This window comes from Verticillium alfalfae, genomic scaffold (assembly GCF_000150825.1).
Source record: "Verticillium alfalfae VaMs.102 supercont1.4 genomic scaffold, whole genome shotgun sequence".
NCBI classification, from domain to species: Eukaryota; Fungi; Ascomycota; class Sordariomycetes; order Glomerellales; family Plectosphaerellaceae; genus Verticillium; species Verticillium alfalfae.
Window position 1 is genome coordinate 412,503 of NW_003315035.1, and position 21,783 is coordinate 434,285.

General features: G+C 55.7%; 7 protein-coding genes across 7 annotated transcripts; 5 read left to right on the top strand and 2 right to left on the bottom strand.

The window, feature by feature from the left end:
• Window positions 1-66: 66 nt before the first annotated feature.
• On the top strand, window positions 67-1,969 carry VDBG_03536 (conserved hypothetical protein; the record flags this gene model as incomplete). The annotated part of the gene is made up of 7 exons (XM_003005537.1): window positions 67-242; window positions 304-474; window positions 529-547; window positions 595-751; window positions 1,019-1,519; window positions 1,600-1,769; window positions 1,823-1,969. 7 exons carry the CDS (start codon window positions 67-69, stop codon window positions 1,967-1,969), a joined length of 1,341 nt encoding a protein of 446 aa, XP_003005583.1.
• A 1,389-nt stretch (window positions 1,970-3,358) lies between these two features.
• Window positions 3,359-4,873, top strand: VDBG_03537 (maltose permease; the record flags this gene model as incomplete). Its single annotated transcript, XM_003005538.1, has 2 exons — window positions 3,359-3,781; window positions 3,842-4,873. The coding sequence occupies 2 exons, from the start codon at window positions 3,359-3,361 to the stop codon at window positions 4,871-4,873; spliced, it is 1,455 nt and encodes a 484-aa protein (XP_003005584.1).
• Window positions 4,874-7,251: 2,378 nt separating this feature from the next.
• VDBG_03538 (conserved hypothetical protein) lies at window positions 7,252-8,739 on the top strand (the record flags this gene model as incomplete). Its single annotated transcript, XM_003005539.1, has 1 exon — window positions 7,252-8,739. One exon carries the CDS (start codon window positions 7,252-7,254, stop codon window positions 8,737-8,739), a length of 1,488 nt encoding a protein of 495 aa, XP_003005585.1.
• Window positions 8,740-9,011: 272 nt separating this feature from the next.
• Window positions 9,012-11,047, bottom strand: VDBG_03539 (conserved hypothetical protein; the record flags this gene model as incomplete). The annotated part of the gene is made up of 3 exons (XM_003005540.1): window positions 9,012-9,670; window positions 9,722-10,889; window positions 10,940-11,047. The coding sequence occupies 3 exons, from the start codon at window positions 11,045-11,047 to the stop codon at window positions 9,012-9,014; spliced, it is 1,935 nt and encodes a 644-aa protein (XP_003005586.1).
• A 548-nt stretch (window positions 11,048-11,595) lies between these two features.
• Window positions 11,596-15,109, bottom strand: VDBG_03540 (mRNA 3'-end-processing protein RNA14; the record flags this gene model as incomplete). The annotated part of the gene is made up of 6 exons (XM_003005541.1): window positions 11,596-11,801; window positions 12,030-12,324; window positions 12,382-12,515; window positions 12,756-14,181; window positions 14,234-14,305; window positions 14,435-15,109. 6 exons carry the CDS (start codon window positions 15,107-15,109, stop codon window positions 11,596-11,598), a joined length of 2,808 nt encoding a protein of 935 aa, XP_003005587.1.
• A 1,004-nt stretch (window positions 15,110-16,113) lies between these two features.
• Window positions 16,114-17,184, top strand: VDBG_03541 (histone chaperone ASF1; the record flags this gene model as incomplete). Its single annotated transcript, XM_003005542.1, has 4 exons — window positions 16,114-16,222; window positions 16,317-16,665; window positions 16,722-16,800; window positions 16,846-17,184. The coding sequence occupies 4 exons, from the start codon at window positions 16,114-16,116 to the stop codon at window positions 17,182-17,184; spliced, it is 876 nt and encodes a 291-aa protein (XP_003005588.1).
• A 1,345-nt stretch (window positions 17,185-18,529) lies between these two features.
• VDBG_03542 (conserved hypothetical protein) lies at window positions 18,530-20,878 on the top strand (the record flags this gene model as incomplete). Its single annotated transcript, XM_003005543.1, has 2 exons — window positions 18,530-20,347; window positions 20,435-20,878. 2 exons carry the CDS (start codon window positions 18,530-18,532, stop codon window positions 20,876-20,878), a joined length of 2,262 nt encoding a protein of 753 aa, XP_003005589.1.
• Window positions 20,879-21,783: the final 905 nt, after the last annotated feature.

Genomic DNA, 21,783 nt, shown 5'->3' on the forward strand with positions numbered 1-21,783 from the left:
TGACAACAGAGAAGCAGCACTCGCATTTTCCTCATCCAACACAACCGCAACCGAAACACTACTGCCATGGCGGCGCAACAAGCTCCAGATGGCCTTCGCACGCGCCATTCCGACGAGGAGTCGGGCAACTACCGCGTCGAAGGAAAATTCGAAGGTTCTGCGCATGTGGAGGATGCTGAGAAAAACAATATTGCCGCTGTCAGCACGCATGGCCTCAGTCCAGAAGAACAAAAGAAAGTCATGTACGTATTGTTCATGACCCATACAAGCTGTACGAATTGTAGCTGACGGGCGACATTGTAGCCGACGCATCGACGTTCGACTCCTCCCAATTCTCGGTCTCATGTATTCAATCTCGCTGATCGATCGCACAAATCTGGGCCTAGCTCTCGTTGCTGGCCTCCAAGAAGACCTGGGACTTCACATTGGCAATCGATACACTGTTATAGTCATGGTGTTCTTCGTAGCCTATATGTATGGAAGCCCTCTGTCGCCTTGTCGAGCGACGCTCTGCTGACCTGTGTCTAGTCTGTTTGAAATCCCTAGTGTAAGTGTTGAAGAGCATAACGAAAAGACACTGAACTAACTCCGCAGAACCTCATTCTGCCTCGTGCTGGTCCAGCAAATTGGCTTGCCTTTCTTGGTGTTGGCTTCGGCTCTGTCCTACTCGGTATGGGGTTCACGAAACACTGGGGAACCATGGCGCTCTGTAGAGCGCTTCTGGGTGTACTAGAAGCGGGATTCCTACCGGGTAAGTTAAATTTTCCGAAGTAAATTACCAGGGAATGGTGCTGACAATTTCAGGTTGCACATATCTCATTACGTGCTGGTATACCCGTTTTGAGGTTGGAAAACGACTATCGGGATTTTGGATCATGTCCGTTGTCCTCAGTGCCTTTTCAGCCATCTTTGCCTATGTTCTTGCTTTGCTCGACGGAAAAGGCGGGCTCGCTGGTTGGAGCTGTAAGTATTTCATCATCCTCAAGAACATCATGGAGACAGTTGCTCACGCCACCAGGGATCTTCATTATTGAAGGTGCAATCACTATCGTTGTCTGCGGATTCGGCTGGTTCATCATTATCGATTTCCCAACAAAGGCTGGCAAGTTCCTCAAGCCAGCCGAGCAGGCATTCGTCATTGAGCGCATCAACAACGACCGAGGCGATGCCGAGGATGACGGTGTCAATGCCCGCAAGATCTTGAAACATCTCAAAGACTGGAAGTTGTACTTTTGGGCCTTCAACCTCATGTCTTCGACCCTGCCAGGCTACGCTTACTCGTACTTCCTACCCATCATCCTCCGAAACGGCATGGGTTTCAGTCGCACCAACTCGATGCTTCTCAGCGCCCCGCCGTATCTCCTTGCCGCCATCATGGCCTTCGTGTCAGGCTGGCTCGGCGACAAGTACAAGATCCGCGGACCGATCATCGCTGTGCATCAGGCGATCACTGCTGTGGGCATGCTGATTACCGTCTACGCCAAATCGAACGCCGCTCGCTACTTTGGCGCGTTTCTCGGTAGGTCCTACCCATGACAGATCCGCTTCATCGCGGCGGGATATCTGTTTTCTATTTTAGCAATCACTGACATGTCGCAGGCATCGGTTTCTTGCAGTTCTGCGTTCCCGGCGTTCTGACGTTCCAGGCCAACAACATTACATCCCACTCTAAGCGAGCCGTGGCTTCAGCAACGTGCCTCATTGGTGGCGGTGTCGGAGGCATTATCTCAAGTGTGGCCTTCATGGCGAAAGAGAGCCCGCACTATACCGTGAGTACTCCTGCTTTCTGGCCTAGCTTTCTCGAGCTAATCATGAACGACAGACGGGTGTGTGGACCACGTTCGGCATTTCAATGACCAGCATCTGCATGATCATCATCATGGATCTTTACTTCTGGCGGCTCAACAAGGCTGTGAAGGCAGGGACTCGTCTGAACGAAGGCATGGCAGGGTGGTTCTATACGCTCTGAGCTAATCGATCGAAGCTGGAACAGACAACCGCAGAAAAGGGCGGTTGAATAAATTTACAATTCGCTGCCATCTTCTGAGCTGTGGGATTGAGTGACTCAGCATCGAAACATTCGTGGCGGGCTTCCGTGTTATGTGTGATGAACAGCCACAATGACCAAGCTACGTGACCACTTGGATGCTGGAAGTTTTGCTAGGTAAAGCCAGGTTTAAAGTGACAGTCCGCCATTAGGAGACTCTTCTTGGGTTCTATTCCGCCTGGACATCTCACCATTTCATACCTGGGGTACCTAAATCGATGATCATACTATTTGATGCGTATCCCTGTAGACCTTCAGCGGGCTTTCCGGCATGACTATCCACTCGGGTGTTGACGGTGGCTTGTATTCAAGAGATCTGCATGCGATGAAACGAGGTGATTCGGATGACCCAGTCTCTCAGTTCAATCGGGATTCCGAAATTGGAGATAGCTAATTGGTTCGGACCCGCCATACCCGGAAGGAGCCCGGAAGCACTCCGAGAAGCCACGCCCACTGCCCATGGTGCTTAGGATAACCATTTTCATACAGACTAAGCTTGCCTCCGTCAACTAGAGGGCCTATTCTTAATCTCATCATCTTGCTTCGTACTGAGGTGGCCTGCCCTCTGAGTTTGGAAAGAGCCTTGACGTGATGCACCTCGTACCATTGAGGTCTGCTCAAGTAGTGTAGAGAAAGAGATGATCCGGAGGTCAAGCCTACCTAGCCAAGAGATGTTTGTCTGCTGCCGCGTTTTTTTTCTGACATGAAGAGCATTGTCGCAAATCATTTCTTTCGCAGGCGCCAGACCCCTGATGTCCTCAACGCCACCAACCTCTTGCTCACGCAAATCGGGTGCAGTGCAAGTGAAGCCGTGCTCAAGGATGTAGGCTTGACCAGAGTAGGCATTTATAACCACGGCTTAGCGCTATTCCCCACACTTGGTGGGCTAAGCTCAAGAGTCTGGGGACATTTTGCGGGGACAGGTGGTGGACGACTACGTGGGGGAAGACGAAACTTTCTTGAATGATGCGACTGCCGAAGCCGTGAACTATAAGACGTCTCGATGACCCTCCAAGATTCGAAGTTGAATGCTACCACAAACAATCTCGATCAGTACAACGCGAACGAGCCACGTCGCTTTCTATGATGGGTTCCAGATCAGAACATATCGTTGAGCACTACAACGGGGACCATCCAGACAGCCGCAATGACGCCGTCCTTGCAGCGACCGCTGCTCTTCCGCCTGGCCACGCTCATGAAAAGCTGACCTGGGCAGATCTATGGGCGAACAAGCGTGTTCTGAGCTTTTGTGGGTGGTCTTTGTTGATCCTGGCGATGCATGGATCCTGTGAAAGAAACCGACCGCTAATAATGTCCCTAGGCCTACTCATCTACCTGCTCCCAATCAATTTTGGATATGAAGTCGCAACGATTGGAAAGCTTCTCGCCGTTGTGCCGTTTGCCGAGCACTTTGGACATGAGGTCAATGGCATTTACATCATCTCCGCCCAAAATCAACAAATCCTCAATGCTGCCGGCACCATCGGCCTCTTCGTCTCTGCATTTTTTACCGGTATCATCAGCGACTACATCGGCCGCAAGCGGACCATCATCATCGCGTGTGTAGTTTGCTCCGGTGGAGTTATCCTCCAATATTTCAGCACGTCCATCATGATGCTCTTTGGGGGCAAGGTCGTCGCGACGCTCGGCTTCGGTCTCGGCCACTCGCTGGGACCCGTGTTTGTCGCCGAACTGGCCCCCGTCAAGATGCGCGGTGTCTGCTTGGCGCTCGTGGTATGAACAATTTTCCTCCATCGCCAGGGGAGAGCAAGACCGTCTGACAGAGTCGTGCAGAATACCATGATCGTTATCGGCCAGTGGCTCAATTCTGTCGCCGTGCTTGGCAGCAAGCACTACAACAATGACATGGCGTGGCGCATCCCGCTCATCACACAGATTGTTCCGCCTGTGCTGCTGCTGATTGCACTCACCATAATTCCAGAGTCACCCACTTGGCTCATCATCCACGGCCGCCCAGATGAGGCTGCTAAGTCTTTCCGCCGCTTCAACGGCCCTGCATTCGATGTCGACGCTGCCATGGCCGTCGCTACCATCGCAATGGAGAAGGAGAAGGCTGCTAAGAAAGAGCAAGAGGGAAGCAGCTGGATTGAGTGCTTTCGTGGCATCAACGGGCGCCGAACCCTCATCATCGTCATGGTTTATCTTTCCCAGCAGACGATCGGTGTCAACTTCATCAGCGGCTATCTCACATACTACTTCCGGCTCGCTGGTGTAAACGATCCCTTGGCCATCGGACAGGCTGCCTACGCCATTCAGCTCTTCGGAAACATGTGTTCCTGGCCACTTGTCGACCGTCTTGGTCGCCGTCCGATGATCGTCGGCGGTGTCTTCATCATGACCGCACTTCTTCTCGTCATTGGCGGCATCAGCACAATCGGTTCCCAGGCTGCTCTTAGCGCAACCGTCGCGTTCATGTGCATCTGGGGCTTCCTTTACCATGCCACTCTTGGGGCTGTAGCCTACACGGTTGGCGGCGAAACGTCCAGCGTTCAGCTGCGTCAGAAGACCTACAGCATCAACATCATGTGTTCGACTGCCGCGTCCTGCGTCGTCTTCCAGGTCATGCCCTACCTGCTGAATACTGATCAAGCCAACCTTGGCGGGAAGATCTGCTTCATCTTCTTCGGCCTGTCGTTGCCCATGTGCGTGTTCCTGTATCTCTACATGCCTGAGCTCAAGGGGCGGAACTATGCCGAGATTCAGGAAATGTTCAACAACAGGGTGCCTGCGCGGGGTTTCAAGACTTACGTATGCGATGTTAGCTTTGCTGGGGTAGCTGACGACAAGAAAAGCCCGGAAGTCTAAGTAGCGAGGAATCACATGTGTGAGCGTTTGGTTCTCTACCCGTGGTCGCGATTCTGAAGTAGTAGTATCCCCGAATGCAGCAGCAAGTTTAAATGCCAGCAGTTGTAAGGTTTCGAACGCATCTGGTCGGTGAAACGTAGGAAGAAAAAAGGGCTCCCTTGCTCCCTCCGCCGTTCCCGGCAAGGGAAGTTTCTGTCGAAACATCATAATGGTCTCGCGATATTGTTCGGATTTTGTTTGTGACGACTACAGGATTTCAAATCATGGTCCTCCGGGCCTAATCTGAAAGCGAGTGAGGGGAGGTTGGACGGAAGAGGCTCAGGCTAGTGGTACTCCAAGCTTCCCAGTGAGCTGTGGAGCTGGAAACCGCGGGCGGCATTCGCACTCGGCAGGGTGAGAAAGCAAATCGCATTCGGTCCATGCTAGCGCTTTAAAGGAGGTTGCTACCATAGTCACAGAAGCAACGACTTGTTCTGCTGCATGTTATTTTACCATTTCTCGATGGTTACATTCACGATCCCGACGGACTATCACAAGAGTGAAACAAATAAATGGACTGGCCTCCTGGTCCACGTCAGCAACCATGATGTGTACTGTCCAGGCTTGAGATGTCTCTACTCCAACCAAGAATGGCCGCCAAGCCAAGTGTGCTGCCATCAGGCCGCACACGCTTTGGCCTCGCCGGGCCCTCCGTACCGGACTAGGCCTCCTACAAGCCCCTGCTCATAGGACATGTCCGGACGAAGCGCGTGTGGGGTCACGTTTTGACATCAGATGGGGTAGATCTTGGACCCCTGGCCCGATTTGGATGGCATCCACCAACATTGGCTGATCAAACCACGGTTAGGGTCGAGCTCAAGCCCATTGACCATAACAAGATCTCACTCTCCGCGGGTCAAATTGCAAGTAAATGACTGAGTACGCTGAAGCTTGCACTATACATGTTCTGGTCTTGACCCGTGTATGAGAACGTGATCGATGTTGCGGAGTGTCAGGCTCGGCACATTTGGCACACCTTTGATGGGACGTCGATAACCCCTAATCCTACACGGATGCTTCCGAGCCGGGTGGAGTGAGCTGTCGGTTCCGTGAAGACGATATCCCTTGCAGCAAACTCAGTAAAGTACGCATAGTCTTAAGTTCACTAATTCAACCTAAATTCTCGGTTTCGCTTTTTTCGACCCGGCCAATCCTGTTAATGAATGTTGAGCCGAAGGGCACGGCAATCTGCACAAGAGAACCTGGGCAGGCCGGATGTTATGGTCAAAGGCTGCTACAGCATGGGAATACGCGTTGCGCTAAGGGCTGCCCCTTCAATCAAAGTCGCCTGCAGCATTTGACATTCAAGGATCGGCGTTGATGATGCTACTAAGCTTTGGGACAGAGTGACACCAGCAGGCGGACTTCACTTTGACGATACGCGATACGACGGGATCAACTCAACTCCGCCTGTTTGAAATCGTGGTGGAGCGATCATCCCACAACGCCGGATACAACATCTTGAATCCGCCGAGAGTAGGCCTATGAGCACTCATGCCTAAATTAAGCTTCTTGTCGAAGCCTTCCTCTTGACAATGCCGGCATGACCGGGCAGTGCCTAGCCCTCCCAGTCCCAGTATTGTCTCCGAGTCAAGATGACATGGTTACGACTCAGTCCCCCACCTATAGTAGCGTGCTATTTTCTCTAGCACATGCATAACACAATGCATCACAACCCCACAAGAGCAAGTCGTACCCCGGGGCCCAGAAAGCAGGTGTTGGATGTCCGAGCTTCACTGCGGACCCTGAACGCCAACACTTCGGGATATCCGCAGAGGGCCTTGACCCCGCCTCGTGTCAATGAGGGAGGGGAGGCTGATTCCACGTTTGGACACATGCAGTTCCCAGTCTTAGACCCTTTCAAGCATTCTGAGGCCCACCATCTTGTTACGCTCACTGCCTCTGTCAACCCCTCAGCCCTGTGAACGTACAGGTAGGGTGAACTCCTACGTCGTCCGTCAAACCAAGCCCGCTGGCGTTCGGACCCTATCGGGACTTGGCGGGCCAGGCGCAGCGGCACCTCGGTGACCAGGGATGACTCTCAATATCGGCGGCAGGCAGGCCTGCGGACTATGCCGTCCTGTCCTGTCTGTTTCTGCTTGTCGTGGTCCACATGTCACGACTCGAGGTCTTCGGCAAGACTTCACAATGTCTATCTATAAAGTCCAAGGAGGTCGTCGCTCAGAAGATGCTTCTTTCTTCCGGCAAGCAGCTTTCAGCAGTCTTCCGTGTTTACTTGATCACTCTTCCTCCGCTCAAGAACACAGTCTTTCGTTTCATAATTGCAGCTCTGCTTGCCACTCCTTCCTTTAACACACCCCAGGAGCACCGTTACCAATATGAAGGCCGGTTCATCCTTCCTTCTTTCCATCGGCGCTTTGGCAGGCCTGGTCGGCACCTCTTCAGGTGCCGCCGTTCCCGCCGGTCCGCCTGCTATCCTCAAGCCCGTCAAGCGCCCCGGAATCAAGCCTAATCACGGCTATGGCGTCACAGTCCGCGCGGCCGCGGATGTTCCTTCCGTGCCGGAGTTGGTCGAAAAGCCGGCACCCGTCATCCTGAATCCGGTTCGTCATGCGAACATCCTTTCCAGCAAACTAGGGAGTGGACTCAGGCTCAAGACGAGGCAAGAGTCCGTGACGCCAGCCAAGGAAGTCGTCCTGGGATATGCTGGCAGCGAGATGACGGCCCTTGTCGACATTGCTTTGAAGCAGCCCGCTGTGGCACTGGAGGAGGTTGATGGCATTTCCTCGGTAAAGTGCCAAGATTCTTCCGTGACCATCAACTTCAGCGACCTCGCTTCCCTGCAAGCCGCCACGGCAGCCTGGCCCAAGGAGCTTACCGTCCTTACCTACTCCCCAGATGACGGCTGCAACCCGTCCGACGAGCGCGGTTGGTTCGCCCTGTCCGACCTAGTCTTTGACAATGCCAAGCTCGTCACCACGGCAAGCAGCAAGCGCACATCTCTCAACGACGAGGGTGCTCTGGCCACCGTCAGCTTCGACACCAACCCTGCTGCGAATGCCAAGCGCGACATCAAGTCATTGATCACGCCCGACATCATCGGCAAGCTCGCCGACCTGACGGACCTCAAGATCAACATTGACGAGGCGCGCTTCGAGAGCAAGGTCCAGATCGCCGGCAGCTTCGGTTTCGACTTCCTCGACCTCAAGGCGAGCTCCATGTCCCTCGACATCGATTACTCGTCCCTCATCGCCCTCAACCTCTCCGCGCACGTTGGCGCCTCCTACTCGACCGACGTCTTTGACTTTGAGCCCTTCACCGCGTCCATCTCGGCCTTCAGCATCCCCGGCATCCTGGACGTCGGCCCCATCGCCTCATTCGGCATCGGCGTCGAGTTCGCGGCCGAGGGCGCCGTCGACGTCAGCCTCGGCCTCCACAGCGAGATCCCCGCCGGCAAGATCCACCTCAACCTCGCCAACAGCGACAAGTCGAGCACCAGCGGCTGGGAGCCCGTGACGACCATGTCGAGCGATCTCAACGCCGAGGTCTCGCTGCAGCTGAACCCCTACCTCGACCTCAACCTCGCCATCGGCGTGCAGGCCTTCAAGCGCGCGATCGACCTCACCGCCGGCGTCGACCTCAAGCCTCAGGTCATCAACGCCTGGTCTGCCGACGCCAACTTTGAGTACAAGAGCAAGTCCGGCATCGCCTTGGCCCGTCCCGAGGGCGTCACCTGTCCCAATGGCGCCTGGTTCGCGAGCACCTTCAAGTTCGACATTGTCGCCTACATTGCCAACATCTACAGCAAGGTTCTGTATGAGTACGACCACCCTCTGTACAAGTCCAGCTGTTGGAACTTTGCGTGAGAACATGCCCCGCGTGTAGAGCAGCATGTGCACCAAAGCTCTGGTCCGAATTTCATGTTTGCGCCAAGAAGCTTACAGGATCCTGGGTAATGTGGAAATGTATAGCATCATATAGTTTCATACACCTGGATCATCCTTGGCCCTTCCCCCCCGTAAGATTTGATTTATTTCGTCAAGTCACTTGTCTCCAATGTGCCTCTTGTAGATCATGATCCTCCTGCTTGAATCGCCTGAGCGTCTGCTTCAGGTATTGAACCGGCGTGAGCTCGTTCTTAGCTGCCGAATTGTGCCCATTCGCCCCAATTTAGGGGAAGTCCAATGTCGAGGTTGCCCTCCAACGCGTTGTCCGCCATCGTCAGATCGAAGCTGGGGTCGAAATGGCCAAACACATCCATATTAAAATCAATCGAGTCCAGATTCGGCATGCCGTTCATCGACATGTCGAAGTCCTGCGGATCAGCCGAGAAGGCGACCTCGGGTGTCGGCTCACTGGAGATCTCCGAAGCGTTCGCCGCCGGCGGTGCTTCCTGCACGAGCGTCGTGGCGGCACGCTCCATCTCCTTAAGCATGCGCTCGCCCAGGCCGTAGGTGACTTTGGCCGAGTAGAATATATTCTTGAACCGCTTCAGAAGTTCGCAGCTGGACTTGAAAGCGTCGCGCGACCGGGCGCGGAACATTGGCAACGCCGAGTGGCGCATCTTGCGGTACTCCACGCTGAGAGAAAGAGAAACGGCGTAGGGTATAAACGGGACGGGGCTTAGCTTCTCCTTCTTTACGGCGTGGGCGATGCGTTCTGATGCCAGCGAGCGGCGGGCGTTGGCCATTGCTGGAGGGATGCTTGAGGCGTAGGATGACTGATTCGATTCCGCACCAGGTCGTGGCAGCCTACATGATAGAATAATGACGGCGTGATAGAAGACCTCCAGTGTGGCTAGACGTGGTTAGCTCGCCGAACAATGTAAGATGAGGAAATTCAGCTTACCGAGGAGATGGGTCGGCACCTCCAGCGCGTTTGCTTCGACGATCATCGGCTCTAATACAGGCAGCTCGACAAATGGTTTGAGATCGCCGAGAGCATGAGCGCTCGCTGCAGGTCGATACAAATCAATTGTTCTGTCAAGCCATCGCGACATAGACAGGTATAGCCGAAAACATGGCTCCTGTCGACTGAAACATTCCTCTAAAGTGGCCGCAAAGTCTCGCTCGTGAAGCAGTCGCGGCCGACCATAAGCAGCCGCATTGATTTTATCGACCGCCCATACGGCGCAGAAGAGCGTCTCGAGCGCCGGGTCACCGGTGCGCAGCAGGTGAAGGCCGAGGGTCTGGGAATGATGGATTGCCTCGGCGTTGAATTGGGCGGGGACTTCGCTCTCCTGGAGAGAGGACGGCTGGAAATAGAGCGACAGCATGGAAAGAGCCCGAATGTGTACCGTCCTATCGACGATCAAGCTCGTCGCTAGAGTTGTGCGAATAGCACCGGAGAGAGCCTGCGAGAACTCTACGAATGACAGTTTCTCACTGCCCTTGTTACTTAACCTCAAATAGTTCGCCATAGAGGGATCAGTAGCGGCTGCCAAGGAAATGACCTGGCGTAGCACAATGTTGGCTGGAGAATCATTGTCGGACATGGCGGAGTCGGGTACGAGGGCGTAGATGGGATGGATCTTGCGGGTGTAGACTTTCTTCAACTGGCGGTACTCCCTTTCTGGAGGGACACAGGTCAAGCAGTGTTCTTGGACGTAGGGAAGGAGAATCTCGTCGTAGGGAATAGCAGGGTGTGGCGCCGTCACGTTGGCAGATTCTGGCGCGACTGATGTATCGTGTCTTGTAGATACCCAAACACCGACCTCGTCATTGCGAGCTGTGCTTGTGGCACCGTCGCTGTGCGTCACCTCTGCAAACATGCCTTCGGGATTCGTGTCGCCGAGGAAGCGGCTGCCCCTCTTGCTTCCCAGAGCGTCCGAGCCTGTTGCCTCGGCGAACAAGCCTTCTGGGTTGGTGTCGCAGACGAAACGTCTAGACGAGTGCGCGGACGGTGTTAGACCATGGTCCCCTTGGCCGTTGGGAGTGCCATCGTGGTTCCGAGTTCGAGAACCGGGGCTCTTTGAGACATCAGCGTCTTCATCGCCCTCTGTGTGAATGCAGCGCTTCTATGCAATGTCAGCAAGAGGCTCATAAAGGCCAACAGTCTAGGACTCACCTTGCGCTTTCGGCATGACTCGCACGCTTGCTGAACCTGCTTTCGCTTCAAGGGGAGACCTGAAGGGTCGGATTCGACAAATTTGACGGTTTTGTTGGAGCTAGCCATGGCTTGATGTGAAAGGGGAAGGGCTGCAAAGCACAAGGACTCGCATCTTAGCTAGGTTCACTAATCTATGCGCAGCCGTTAGAAATCTGAAGGCAGGGCAGGTGATTGTCAAGGTGAGCTTGGAGGTGGATACGGAGGAGTTCACTGGGATAGACTGAGATGGATTACATAAGATGCTATTTTCGCATTTGACTGTCACGTGCTTGCCGTTCGACTCACCAGGTGAAGGCATGCCAAGAGAAAACAGCATGAGGAATCACCAAGACTGTACCTTCTGAGGCACTCACTCCATCCCCCCCCCTTTCCCTTCCTTCAGAGATACGATTACCCCGGTGAATACTACTCTGGCCACCGTGCATCAAAGTGGCAACTGCGGCTCGCCATTGCGCAGACTAGATTACAAAATTGCAGACCACCCATCCATCCATTCATCCATCTGCTGGAAACCGTCATTTGTACACTTGCTTCTGCGTGCCCCGGTCCGCCAGCATGTTGATAAAAGGAATTCGAGCAAAACCTCGCCGTCAGGTCTTCTCCGGCGCCGATCCCTAATACTGATATTGTCCGTACTGCTGCGAAGGGGGGGCTGTATATCCAGAGTAACCATTCGGTGGCGGCGGCCAGCTCGAAGGGGCACCGCCTTCAAACTGTGGCGCACTCGGCGGCGGCCACTGGCCTGGAGGTGGTTGCGTAAACTGCTGCTGCGTATCTTGGCGGTAGGCCCCAGAACTACCTTCAAATGTGGCACCAGGCTCTGGTCTCAAAGGTGAGTTCCTGTAGGCTGATTGCGAGGCGATGCGGCGGCCTGCAGCGCCTTCGTAGGGACTAAGTGGGCGGGGGTTTGGCGAATCCCGTGCCCCAGAAAAAGAGTTGTAAGATGAGTAGTCTCCGCCGGAAGGCTGACGGCCATGAGCCGAAGGCCCTCCACGAGACTGTGCCCCGTTCTGCCGCATGCCTTGATCCTGGTTCGCCTTCCACGTACTGTAATCGGGCACGGGGGTGTCTCGCAGAAGGTTCACGAGGCCACTGGTGCTGAAGAGCTGGGCATTGTACGAGTGTGTCGGGGGTAGGATACCAAGGAAAAATGTGATGTCTCGAGCAAGTGGTGCGCCCTGGTTCTGACGCTGCTGGTCAAGACGGCGACCTGCTGCGCCCTTAAGAGGCGACTGTCCACGAGCGAGCTTGCGCGGGCGGTTGTATTCCTCCTGGTCATCGCCGGGATAAGGTCTTTTCGGAGAATTTGTCGTACCGAGGTACTGAGGCGCTGGGCTCGCTGTCTGTCGAACGGTAGTAGGAGCGGGCGCCGGCACTGGCACTGGTACAGGCGGAGCTACTGGCAACGGAGTAGCGTCACGGACAGAGGTGGCCTGCTCAATCGAGGGCATGATGAGATTGGGCCGCAGCTGGACGGCAGGTGAGATAATCAGTCGGTAAGCAATAGGGTCGAAGCTGTCGACAGAGTACCGCTCTGTAAAGTGAGAAAGTTTGGGATCTTCTGGCCAAAGCTCCGCCATACGCCGTTCCAGTGCCGCGACAGACGACAGCTCGCCGAACTGCGCCTCATACTTGTGGAAGTATTTGTAGAGCATCTTGGCCCGGTGCTTCTTCTCGGGCTTTTGCGTTAAACGGTTGACACACGTTTCGAACACGACGCGAGCGTCTACGAAATGTTAGCTGTGAACGATGCAATGCTGACCGTACCACTCACTCGTTGTGTCGTCCTTCAGGTGCAAGTACTTGATGTACTCCAGCATAAAACCTTCATCCTCGGGAAACAGCTTGGCGCCACGGTCAAAGATCTTGCCACCTGCAGGATCCTTGTATACCACTGACTCTATCAAGGCGACAGCCACATAGACATCGCTTGTCAACTGACCCTTGCCACGGGCTTCGGTGAAGACCTGCCTAAGGCCCTTGGTCTGTGATCCCTTGCCCTGCGTGCGACGCATCGCGCGACAAAGAGCGATCCAGATAAAGGAAATAGTACGCTTCAGCAGTTCAGTCTGAAGGCTGAAGCCCTGTTTGACAGCCTGGGTTCGCTGCTCGAGGGCAAGTGTCTGATCCTGGTCGTCATTATCATCCCCGTCGTTACGCCCAGCGTGCTCCGTCGCTGCCTTCTCGATCTTGGCAAGCTCGTTCTTTTCGCGTTCCTTCAACTTTTGCATCATATGATAGAGCGTCTCCAAGACTTGGTCATAGGGCTCGCGGATTGCTTTTGCTCGCTCCTCCTTGCTTTCCTCAGTATCGGCAACGGGAAGTGTCATTTCAATCCGGTCGCCGTGTTTGAGAGCCAGTAAAACGCTCTCGGGGTTTGCCGCAATGCCGTCTGTGAGGAACTTGATGCCCAAATCGACCCCGTCTTTGAAGATGTTGTTCTCAAAACACCACTCGGCAGCGTCCACCCACATCTCGGGCCAGAAACGCAATGCCATCAGGGCCTGCTTGTAAACGTAGAGAATGCGCTGCTTCAGTACCTCGGGTTCGTCATCCGCAAGAACGAGCGGGTCTTCTTTTTCCCACTGAATCCACTGCTTCCAGATGTTGACTTGTTCCGTGTACTCGGTAGCGCCAGCAAAACCTGGTGCTGGAGGAAGACGGGGCAGGGAAGTGCGGTTGAGGTTGCCAATCTTGCGATCCATTTGAAGGGAAGCAGACTTGGCCGTCATGTAGCCAGGCGACCTCTTCTGGATGAATTGCCGGCCCGTAGCTTTGTTCAGGCCCAATTCAAACTGATCGTAATCCTTCCAGAGCTCCGTGAGGGCTGACATGGGCACAGTAATAGCACGATGGTAAGCTTTGCGCAGCTGGTCCATCTTCTGCTGGTCCTGCCAGCCAGGGCCACCGACAACGCCAGGCCCGCTCTTGATAAACTGAATCCAGTCCTTCCACAGTGAGCCGGATTCGCGGTCCATGCCCACGTTATCGATGATGAATTCGTAGGATTGGCTGATGACCTGGCGTGCCTGGCCGTTGGGATCGTTGCTAAGGTCATTTCGGCGGCGGATGTAGTTGATATAGGTGGTCCACAGCTGAACATCTGAAACGGTGAGAAGGCTGCGTTGGAAAAGTGCCTCGGCGGCAGTTGTATTCATGCTGTCGAGTTCAAGCTTGATCCACTCAACCCATATGTCGGCCTGGAATCGTCAGCATGGCGGAAGAGATGCGCGCGCTGATGGAGGGACTTACAGCTTGTGGGAATGTTGTGACAAAGCGGTCGTAGGCCTGGCGCAGAGCATCGACCTGGCTAAGGCGGCGGAGCTCTGCGAAAGAGCGCAAGCCATGCGTCCATATCGCCTCGAGGGTCTTCCTTGATCCGATCCTCAAGTCGGCCGATCACGTCACCTGGATCCTGCCAGCAGTTATTGTGGTAATCTGAGGTGCGCTTACGCTAGGAGAAGCGCTTGTGGCCAACGCGGGCGCGGAAGCAGCAACAACTGAAGCAGGAGGAGCATAAGGCCCGCCGTTGACCGGCGTGGACGAGGCGCCCACTTGGCCCTGGTTGGGAGTTGACACATTCAGGGCGGATTGTGGGCGGGAAATGGAGGCCACCTGACCTAGTGCAGAGTTGGAACGGGGCGCATCATCGTCCTCATCGTCCGAGTCTCCCACTAGGAATCCTCCAGACACTTTGGGCTTTGCAGCCCTTGGCTTGGCCGGCGCGGCCGGCGCGGGGGCAGTGGCAGGAGTAGGGGCGGAAGCAGGTTCTGTAATCTGAGGGATCGGTGTGATCGAAACGGACTCGGGGTCGTACTCGGCGCCATCGTCGCTGCCATCACCTTCGCCATCGTTGTCATCGTCTTGCTGCTGTTCCTCCAGCTCCTCCATCTCATCCTGTTCCTCTATGTCCTCTTGATCGTCCTCTTCGCCATCCTCGTCATCGTCGCCTTCTTCTGGTTCTTCTGGTTCACCGTGGGAAGGTTGAGCAAGTGCAGAGTCGGGTTCTTGATCTTTTTGGTCACTATGCTGAGTCTCATTGGCACCCTCATACCCGTCTTCCTCCTCTTCTTCCCAGGAAGCACCTTCGAACTCTTGCTCGTTTTCTTGGGGGTCCGGAGTCGCCATAACGGCAGAGACAGGCGAGAGGGTGTCGACCTAGAGCTACACCAATGGTTCTTGGAAGCAATTCGTTTCGAGCGTGGGCTGGCGGTCGTCGATTGTCGAGAGCGTCGTCGATGGTCGTCCGAATACGAGTACCGAGCTTGGTCAGTGGAATAAGCAGCGGAAAGGGAGCTGAAACACGGCAAATCGTCGGCGGACACAGGCCGACAAAAACGGTAGCTGTAGAGCAGGTCGTATGCGCTGGCACTCCCTCGCCGTGAGAGAATGGGCTGGCGATGGGCTGGCTGGCGTGACAAAGACAGCGATGAGGAAGGTTGGACAGCGCAAAAAGTCAGAGGGCTGACGCCAGAAGCTTGAGCCGTGGAAAGAACTGGGACAGTAGGCACGACCCTGGCAGAACGACCAAAAGAGGGCTAGCGGACAGGGCGGTCGCCAGGCAGAACATCGGCGGCAGGGGCTCCCTTGCACCTTCCCTAATATAGACTAACCCAACGGCAGCGACCACTCTACGCGAAAATCGCGGGTCGTGGGCCTGGCCGACCCAGGGCAGGCGCGTTCCCCAGGGTCGCTTGGTCAGGAAAGCACAAGCAAGCAACCAGGCAAGCAAGGAAAGCAAGACAAGTGAGGAAAGTGCGATGCAGGCAGGTCCAGGTCCCAGTCTGGGGGCAGGTACAGGTCCCCGCCCGTCGTCCCGCCATCACAGAGATCAACCCCCCCTCTAGGGCCATTTGCGATAGGCGTCTGTTTTGGCTCTCCTCATCCAATCTCACCACCATTCATCCCTCTTCTTCTCACACAACCGTTTCTGCCCCCCCCCCTCCTCAAGCAAAACAACAACTTCCCTCCCTTCCTCCCTCTTGCCCGCTCGCGTCTATTTGAGTCGTTCCGTGCGCAGATCCGTTTCCCATTTTCTCTTCTTCAACCACCGTTTTCTCGATACCCACTTGTCGCCTGCACGCAACGCCCGCTTCACCGCTCTCTTGCCTCCCCGCTTCACCACTTCCAACATGTCGGTTGTCTCGCTTCTTGGCGTTCGGGTCCTGAACAACCCTGCCAAATTCACCGACAAGTACGAATTCGAGATCACCTTCGAATGCCTTGAGCAGTTGCAGAAGGGTATGTGTACCTTGCGATGTCTGGCGCGTGCTCCTTTGCGCGTCTCCCTGTCCATGAGCGTGCACGTCACTGACTCGAACCGCCTTGTGTGCAGATCTCGAGTGGAAGCTCACCTACGTCGGTTCCGCCACAAGTGACCAGTACGACCAGGAACTCGATGACCTTCTTGTTGGTCCTATCCCTGTGGGCGTCAACAAGTTCATATTCGAGGCTGGCGCTCCCGACACCACGCGCATCCCTGACGCCGATATCCTCGGTGTCACTGTGATTCTCTTGACCTGCGCCTACGATGGTCGCGAATTCATTCGCGTCGGTTACTATGTCAACAATGAGTACGACTCGGAGGAGCTCAACGCCGAGCCTCCCTCCAAGCCCATCATCGAACGCGTTCGCCGCAACATTCTGTCCGAGAAGCCCCGTGTGACTCGCTTCGCCATCAAGTGGTTCGTGGCCTTGCTGTCGGTCCATGTGTGTAGCACGACGCTAATTATGTACTCAGGGACTCTGATGCTTCTGCCCCGGCCGAATTTCCCCCTGAGCAGCCCGAGGCCGACCTTGCCGCCGATGAGATGAATATGGTGCCGAGGAGCGCGAGAGGAGGAGGCTGATGCCAACGGCGCGAGGGTGCTGATGCCAGCGCCAACGGCGAGAGCAAGGTCGCCATCCCGGCTGAAGACTCTGAGATGGCCGGTGTCGAGACAGAGAACGGCCAGAACGGTGAAGCTGACAAGGACGGCCAGAACGGCAAGGCCGTCGGCGACGCTGAAGAGGACGAGGTTTCTGATGATGGCAGTGTCGATATTGAAGGTGAGAGCGAAGACGATCTCGAGGACGAGGAGCTCGCAGAGGGCGAGGTCGAAGGCGATGCCATGGACGAGGACGTCATGGACGTTGACGCTGCCGACAAGGTGGTTGGTGCGGCTGCTCCCCAGGTTCAACCCACCGAGATCAAGTCTCACTAGGAGCCGCCTTCACAGACGGCCGTGACAACGGTCTGACCCAAGGCCTATTCTGGATTATGGTTGGATCTGGAACGCGTGGAAGGGTCACTGGATGGACGATGAAAACATGGCTCGCGGGAACTATGAGCCGGACGAGCGTATTTGCTGAGACGAACCTTGTTATGACATGGATGACTGCACAGGAATGAAGAAGCTCAATGACATGTGGCTTGTCCAGAGCGGATTAATGGACGCGGGACAGCATTGGGAGCCCCGGCCAGTGCTTAGATACCAGGCAGTCCCTAGAATGTGGAATGCAGCTGTTTTTCTATAGGGGAGGTGTCTTAAAGTTGACGAGCGCCAAGAGGGCAAGGTTGCTAGGGCGTTTACTAGCTTGTGACCCCAAGCGTCCCGCACCAAGGCCCCCTTTCGGCTACTCAAGACGCATATCGGGTTCGATCTTGCACTTTCAGCAGAGGGCCCGTGTGCTGTGTAGGATATTGCACCGGAGTGGCATGGGCTTGGCAACATGTCATGAGGACTGATGGGGCTCATCAGCATCTTGGGGAACAGAAGAAGTCGCTTACGTTGGATCAAGCTTTAAGCACCGACTCGTTCCGCTGCCTCGGGGGGTTTGGGTCATTGCAGTGAGGCGGCGCGCGCTGGCCATTCACTATCTCGGCTTGTCATCATTCGGCTGTGCCGAGAACAGCCGCCTCAGCGGCAGGATCAAGCTCGGGGCCGCGAGACACCGAAGAGTTGACAAGCGAAAGGACGACGCCATCGACAGCCCCAAAAACGATGGGCCGCTGCCTTGCTCCGCCTAGCTGCCGAACTTCGGCTCTGAAGCCTGGCCCAGCTGCGTTCAGAAAGCTCACCCAGCCTTGCAGAAAGTGAGCCGGAATCACCGGAGAAACTGGCTCTCGACTGACGACATGAAACGGCGCGCGGCCCGAGCCTGTCGTCTAAGGATACCTCTCATGATGAGCTCGCATGCGTTGGTTACTGTCACAAGAAGCTGTCGTCCTAAACTGGCGGATGACCCGTTCATTGTCCCGCCCACCCCCATGTCACCACGCCCATCGTTCGAGGCTGGCACAGCACAGCCGCACTGATCGACCACTTGTTCATATGAAAGCTGCCTAGGCTAATGCACAGCACGACCATGGCATTTCTATCCATTTTACTCTGTCCAGCAGGGCGAATGCTTGTGTCATTTGCGACTGTAAGGCTGGGTATCCGCCGCCAAAAGGTGTAGAAAAGGCAGCGATGTCTGATCAATTTCCTCTCACTGCACCCACTATTTCGTCTCACGTCTTTTGCCTTCCGTCCTTGACGTAGAAAGACGCGTGAGGCCATTGGCAATATGGCCGGCCACCAGAACCCTGACGAGCTATTGCGTGCTGTCGAAGCATCTCACGAGCAATACCTGCGTAGCTTGCGCACCCTGCACGACGCCCTGGCATCGTCCGTTCGCCAGCGATCCGAGTCGCGCTCGACAATCCCTGTCTCGCCTCTGCTGAGACCTGCGAGCAGTCCAGCCTTAAGCCCTCAGCTCCTTGGCGATGCGACCTTTCCATCGCAGTCGCCTGGCCCAAGAAGCCGTCGCCCGACTCTCGACCCAAATGAAAGGCGGCCGCAGTTCCTCAGCATTGAGAGGAAGCACACTCCAGCCTCACTGCACTCGGAATACGAGGTAGAGTTCCTACCGCTCCTCGACCCGGCAGCCCCGCAACGTGGCAATGGATACGCTCCGGCTGTGCCTCGCCCCATCGAACGTCGCTCGTGGACCGACGGCGAGCTGATGCGGCATCTCAAGCGCACCGAATTTCACGGCGTGGCTGAGGTGGCCATCAAGGACATCTTGGACAAGCAGTCTGATATCGATGAAAATGGCGACTTTGCCAGCTTTGCCGCCTACGAGCATGAGGGCTTCATCAGCTCGACTCTCGAGCTGTACGACATTGATGCCGATGGACTAGCAACGCCGGTTGGCAGGCAGCCAAACCACCAAACCCCTGGCTTACCCCAGGTTATCACGCCCAGTCAGATCGTCGACGCCCCGACAGTCTGGAATGCCCTCAAAGAAATTCACAGCAACGGCCAGGCCGTCGGCCTCATGACGACCCTTCAGGAACCCACGCCTCTCATGCTTGAAGCGCTTCACCTTACCATGTCACCATACTTTGACATGACAGAGCTGTTGAGACACTTCACCACAGACACAGAAAACAAGGGCAAGACGCGCGCCTATGTAAACCGCGCCTTTGTCAAGGATGACACACCAAACAAGGTGCGTCAGCGATCGGCCTTTTTTGTTTTCAAGTACTACACCGTCGTGGGCGAGGGACTCGAGCCTGCGGCCTGGCAAAAGTACGATAAGCGGCCATCAGACGCGCGATCTCTCGATCACATTGACATTGCTGAGTGCTCGTCCGTCCTGGCCCTTTCTTTGGCCGGCCCGGCCGTGCAGTCTGTCAAGATTTCGAAGCGTCGCGAAGGCCCCCAGGAGGGTCCAGTCTTCGACCCATTCGCGCCCTGGCATCTATTGAGCCTCCAGTCGTTCCCGGACGACGAGCACACGGTGCGGTCTGAAGATGATCTGCCGCGGCGTCGCTTCCCTAGCGGACCACACGCTTTTCTCGACGCCCTGGCCGCCGAGTACCGCGACGCGACGCGGCGCAACATCGCCATCCATGAACGCATCACTAAGCTCATCACGCCGCCAACTGACTTTATGTTTGACCCGTCACTTCGCGACAAACTGCTCTTCGAGGACAAGCGGTTCACGTATATTCGCCGCTACTTCTGGGCCTATAACACACTTGGCGTCATCAATGCCGGCCTGCGTGCCATGCTCGCCGCCTACGCCGACTCATTCACAGACGACTTTTGGGCCGGGCGCCACTCAGCTGTCTGGCCGCACCCGGACCCCGACGGGCCCGATGCCATCGCCTGGCGTGAAACCATGGCCGGCCTGCGCACCGAGCTCGAACGCGCCTGCCGTGATCTCGAGCACGTTGCCCAGCGCAACACGGCGACGCGCAAGGAAATCGAAAATCTGCGCGACCAGCTTTTCAGTGGCAGCTCCATCAAGGAGAGCCGTCGCGCCATCGAGCAGGGCGACAACATCAAAATTCTGACCCTCAGCTCCATGGTCTTCCTCCCGCTGACGTTTGTGACGGTGAGTAGCTTTATCTTTTTATCTCCTCTTGCTGAACTGCTCCCTTCATGGAGGGGGAAAGCGGGAATTGAGCTGACGAAGTGACAGTCCGTCTTTGGCATAACAGAGTTCACCATCCCCCCCTCGGACTTCCGCTTCGCCCTGACAATGGTCCTCGTCTGCGTTCCCTTCATCCTCCTCCTCATCCTGCTCCAGACGCGCACGGGCTACTCCCTCTTCAAGCGTGCCGCGGACCGCATCCGCCGCGCCCGCGACGACCTCGTGCGCAAGCTGCGCGGCCCCGAACCCGTGGCGCCGTCGCCCCGCGCCCCAGGTCGCGTGCAGACACTCACGGGCGAGGTCAAGCCGAGGCGCAAGAGGCGGCTGACCGTGCGGCGAGGGCCTGAGGACGCTCCTGACGGCGAGGCCGACGGCGAGGGGTGGATTCGCTGGGGATCGTGGCGATGGAAGAGCGGCGCCGATGGCAAGACGGTTGAGGTGAAGGAGGACACGGCTGCGAGGCGCGGGGATCGATTGAAAGTGACTGTCTGATTCATTCTTCCGTGCTCTTGTTTCCTGCTCACATCACGCCCATGGGTGGTCCTTCGTAAGCCAAGGCCATGCTGTTACTTTTTTCCTGTTACGACCACATCGGCGTTCAATTGATATACCCACACTGTCTTCTTTCGGAGCGCATCGATGGGGGTAGCCAGATCAAGTCAAATTTTCTGCTTTCAAAACACTGCAAATCCGTTCAGTCCAGTCAATTTCGTGAGAGGACATGAAATAGAGCCAATATTATCCACTATTAACACAACCAAGAAACTATGAGCTGCAGCGTCCGACAGGTCGGACCATCTGATCACCGATTATGTGTTCCCCTGTGCTTCGTCTCCGTGATCGATTGGTGCCTGCCCCTTTCGCCTCGCTAGCAAAGCACTCCACCATCCGGCCCAAAATCCAAAAGACCCGCGGACCAGCCGAGCCCCAAACTTTGGAAACATCGCCACTCGCATGCTTAGCCATAAAATAAGGGGCGTAAGAATTAGGGGATACGTAACAGGTATATAAATGCAAAGAAACGACTCGCATTGCAGGATCAGTCGGGAAAAGAAACAAGCCGAGCGCGTCGCAACGATCGCTTGGCGGCGGACGCCTCGATCCAAGCCTGGTCGGACAAACCCTTGGACTTGCGACGCACGACCTCGAGGGTATAAAAGACGCCGGAAACGCCAAAGCCAAGTCATTCGAGGGGGGGTATTTCCTGTAGCAACAGCACAAGCTGCAGGTCGTCTCAAACATGGTCTACCATCCCTTTTTCCGCGCGAAGCGTTTGTTCAGAAGCGCCAACACCGTGGGCACGTTGAATTGTACGTATTCCAGGTCAGGATCGTCCTGATTATCCTTTTGCATCTCAAGAAGATCGTCCAACTTCAGATCGGAGTCAAGGAGCCTCG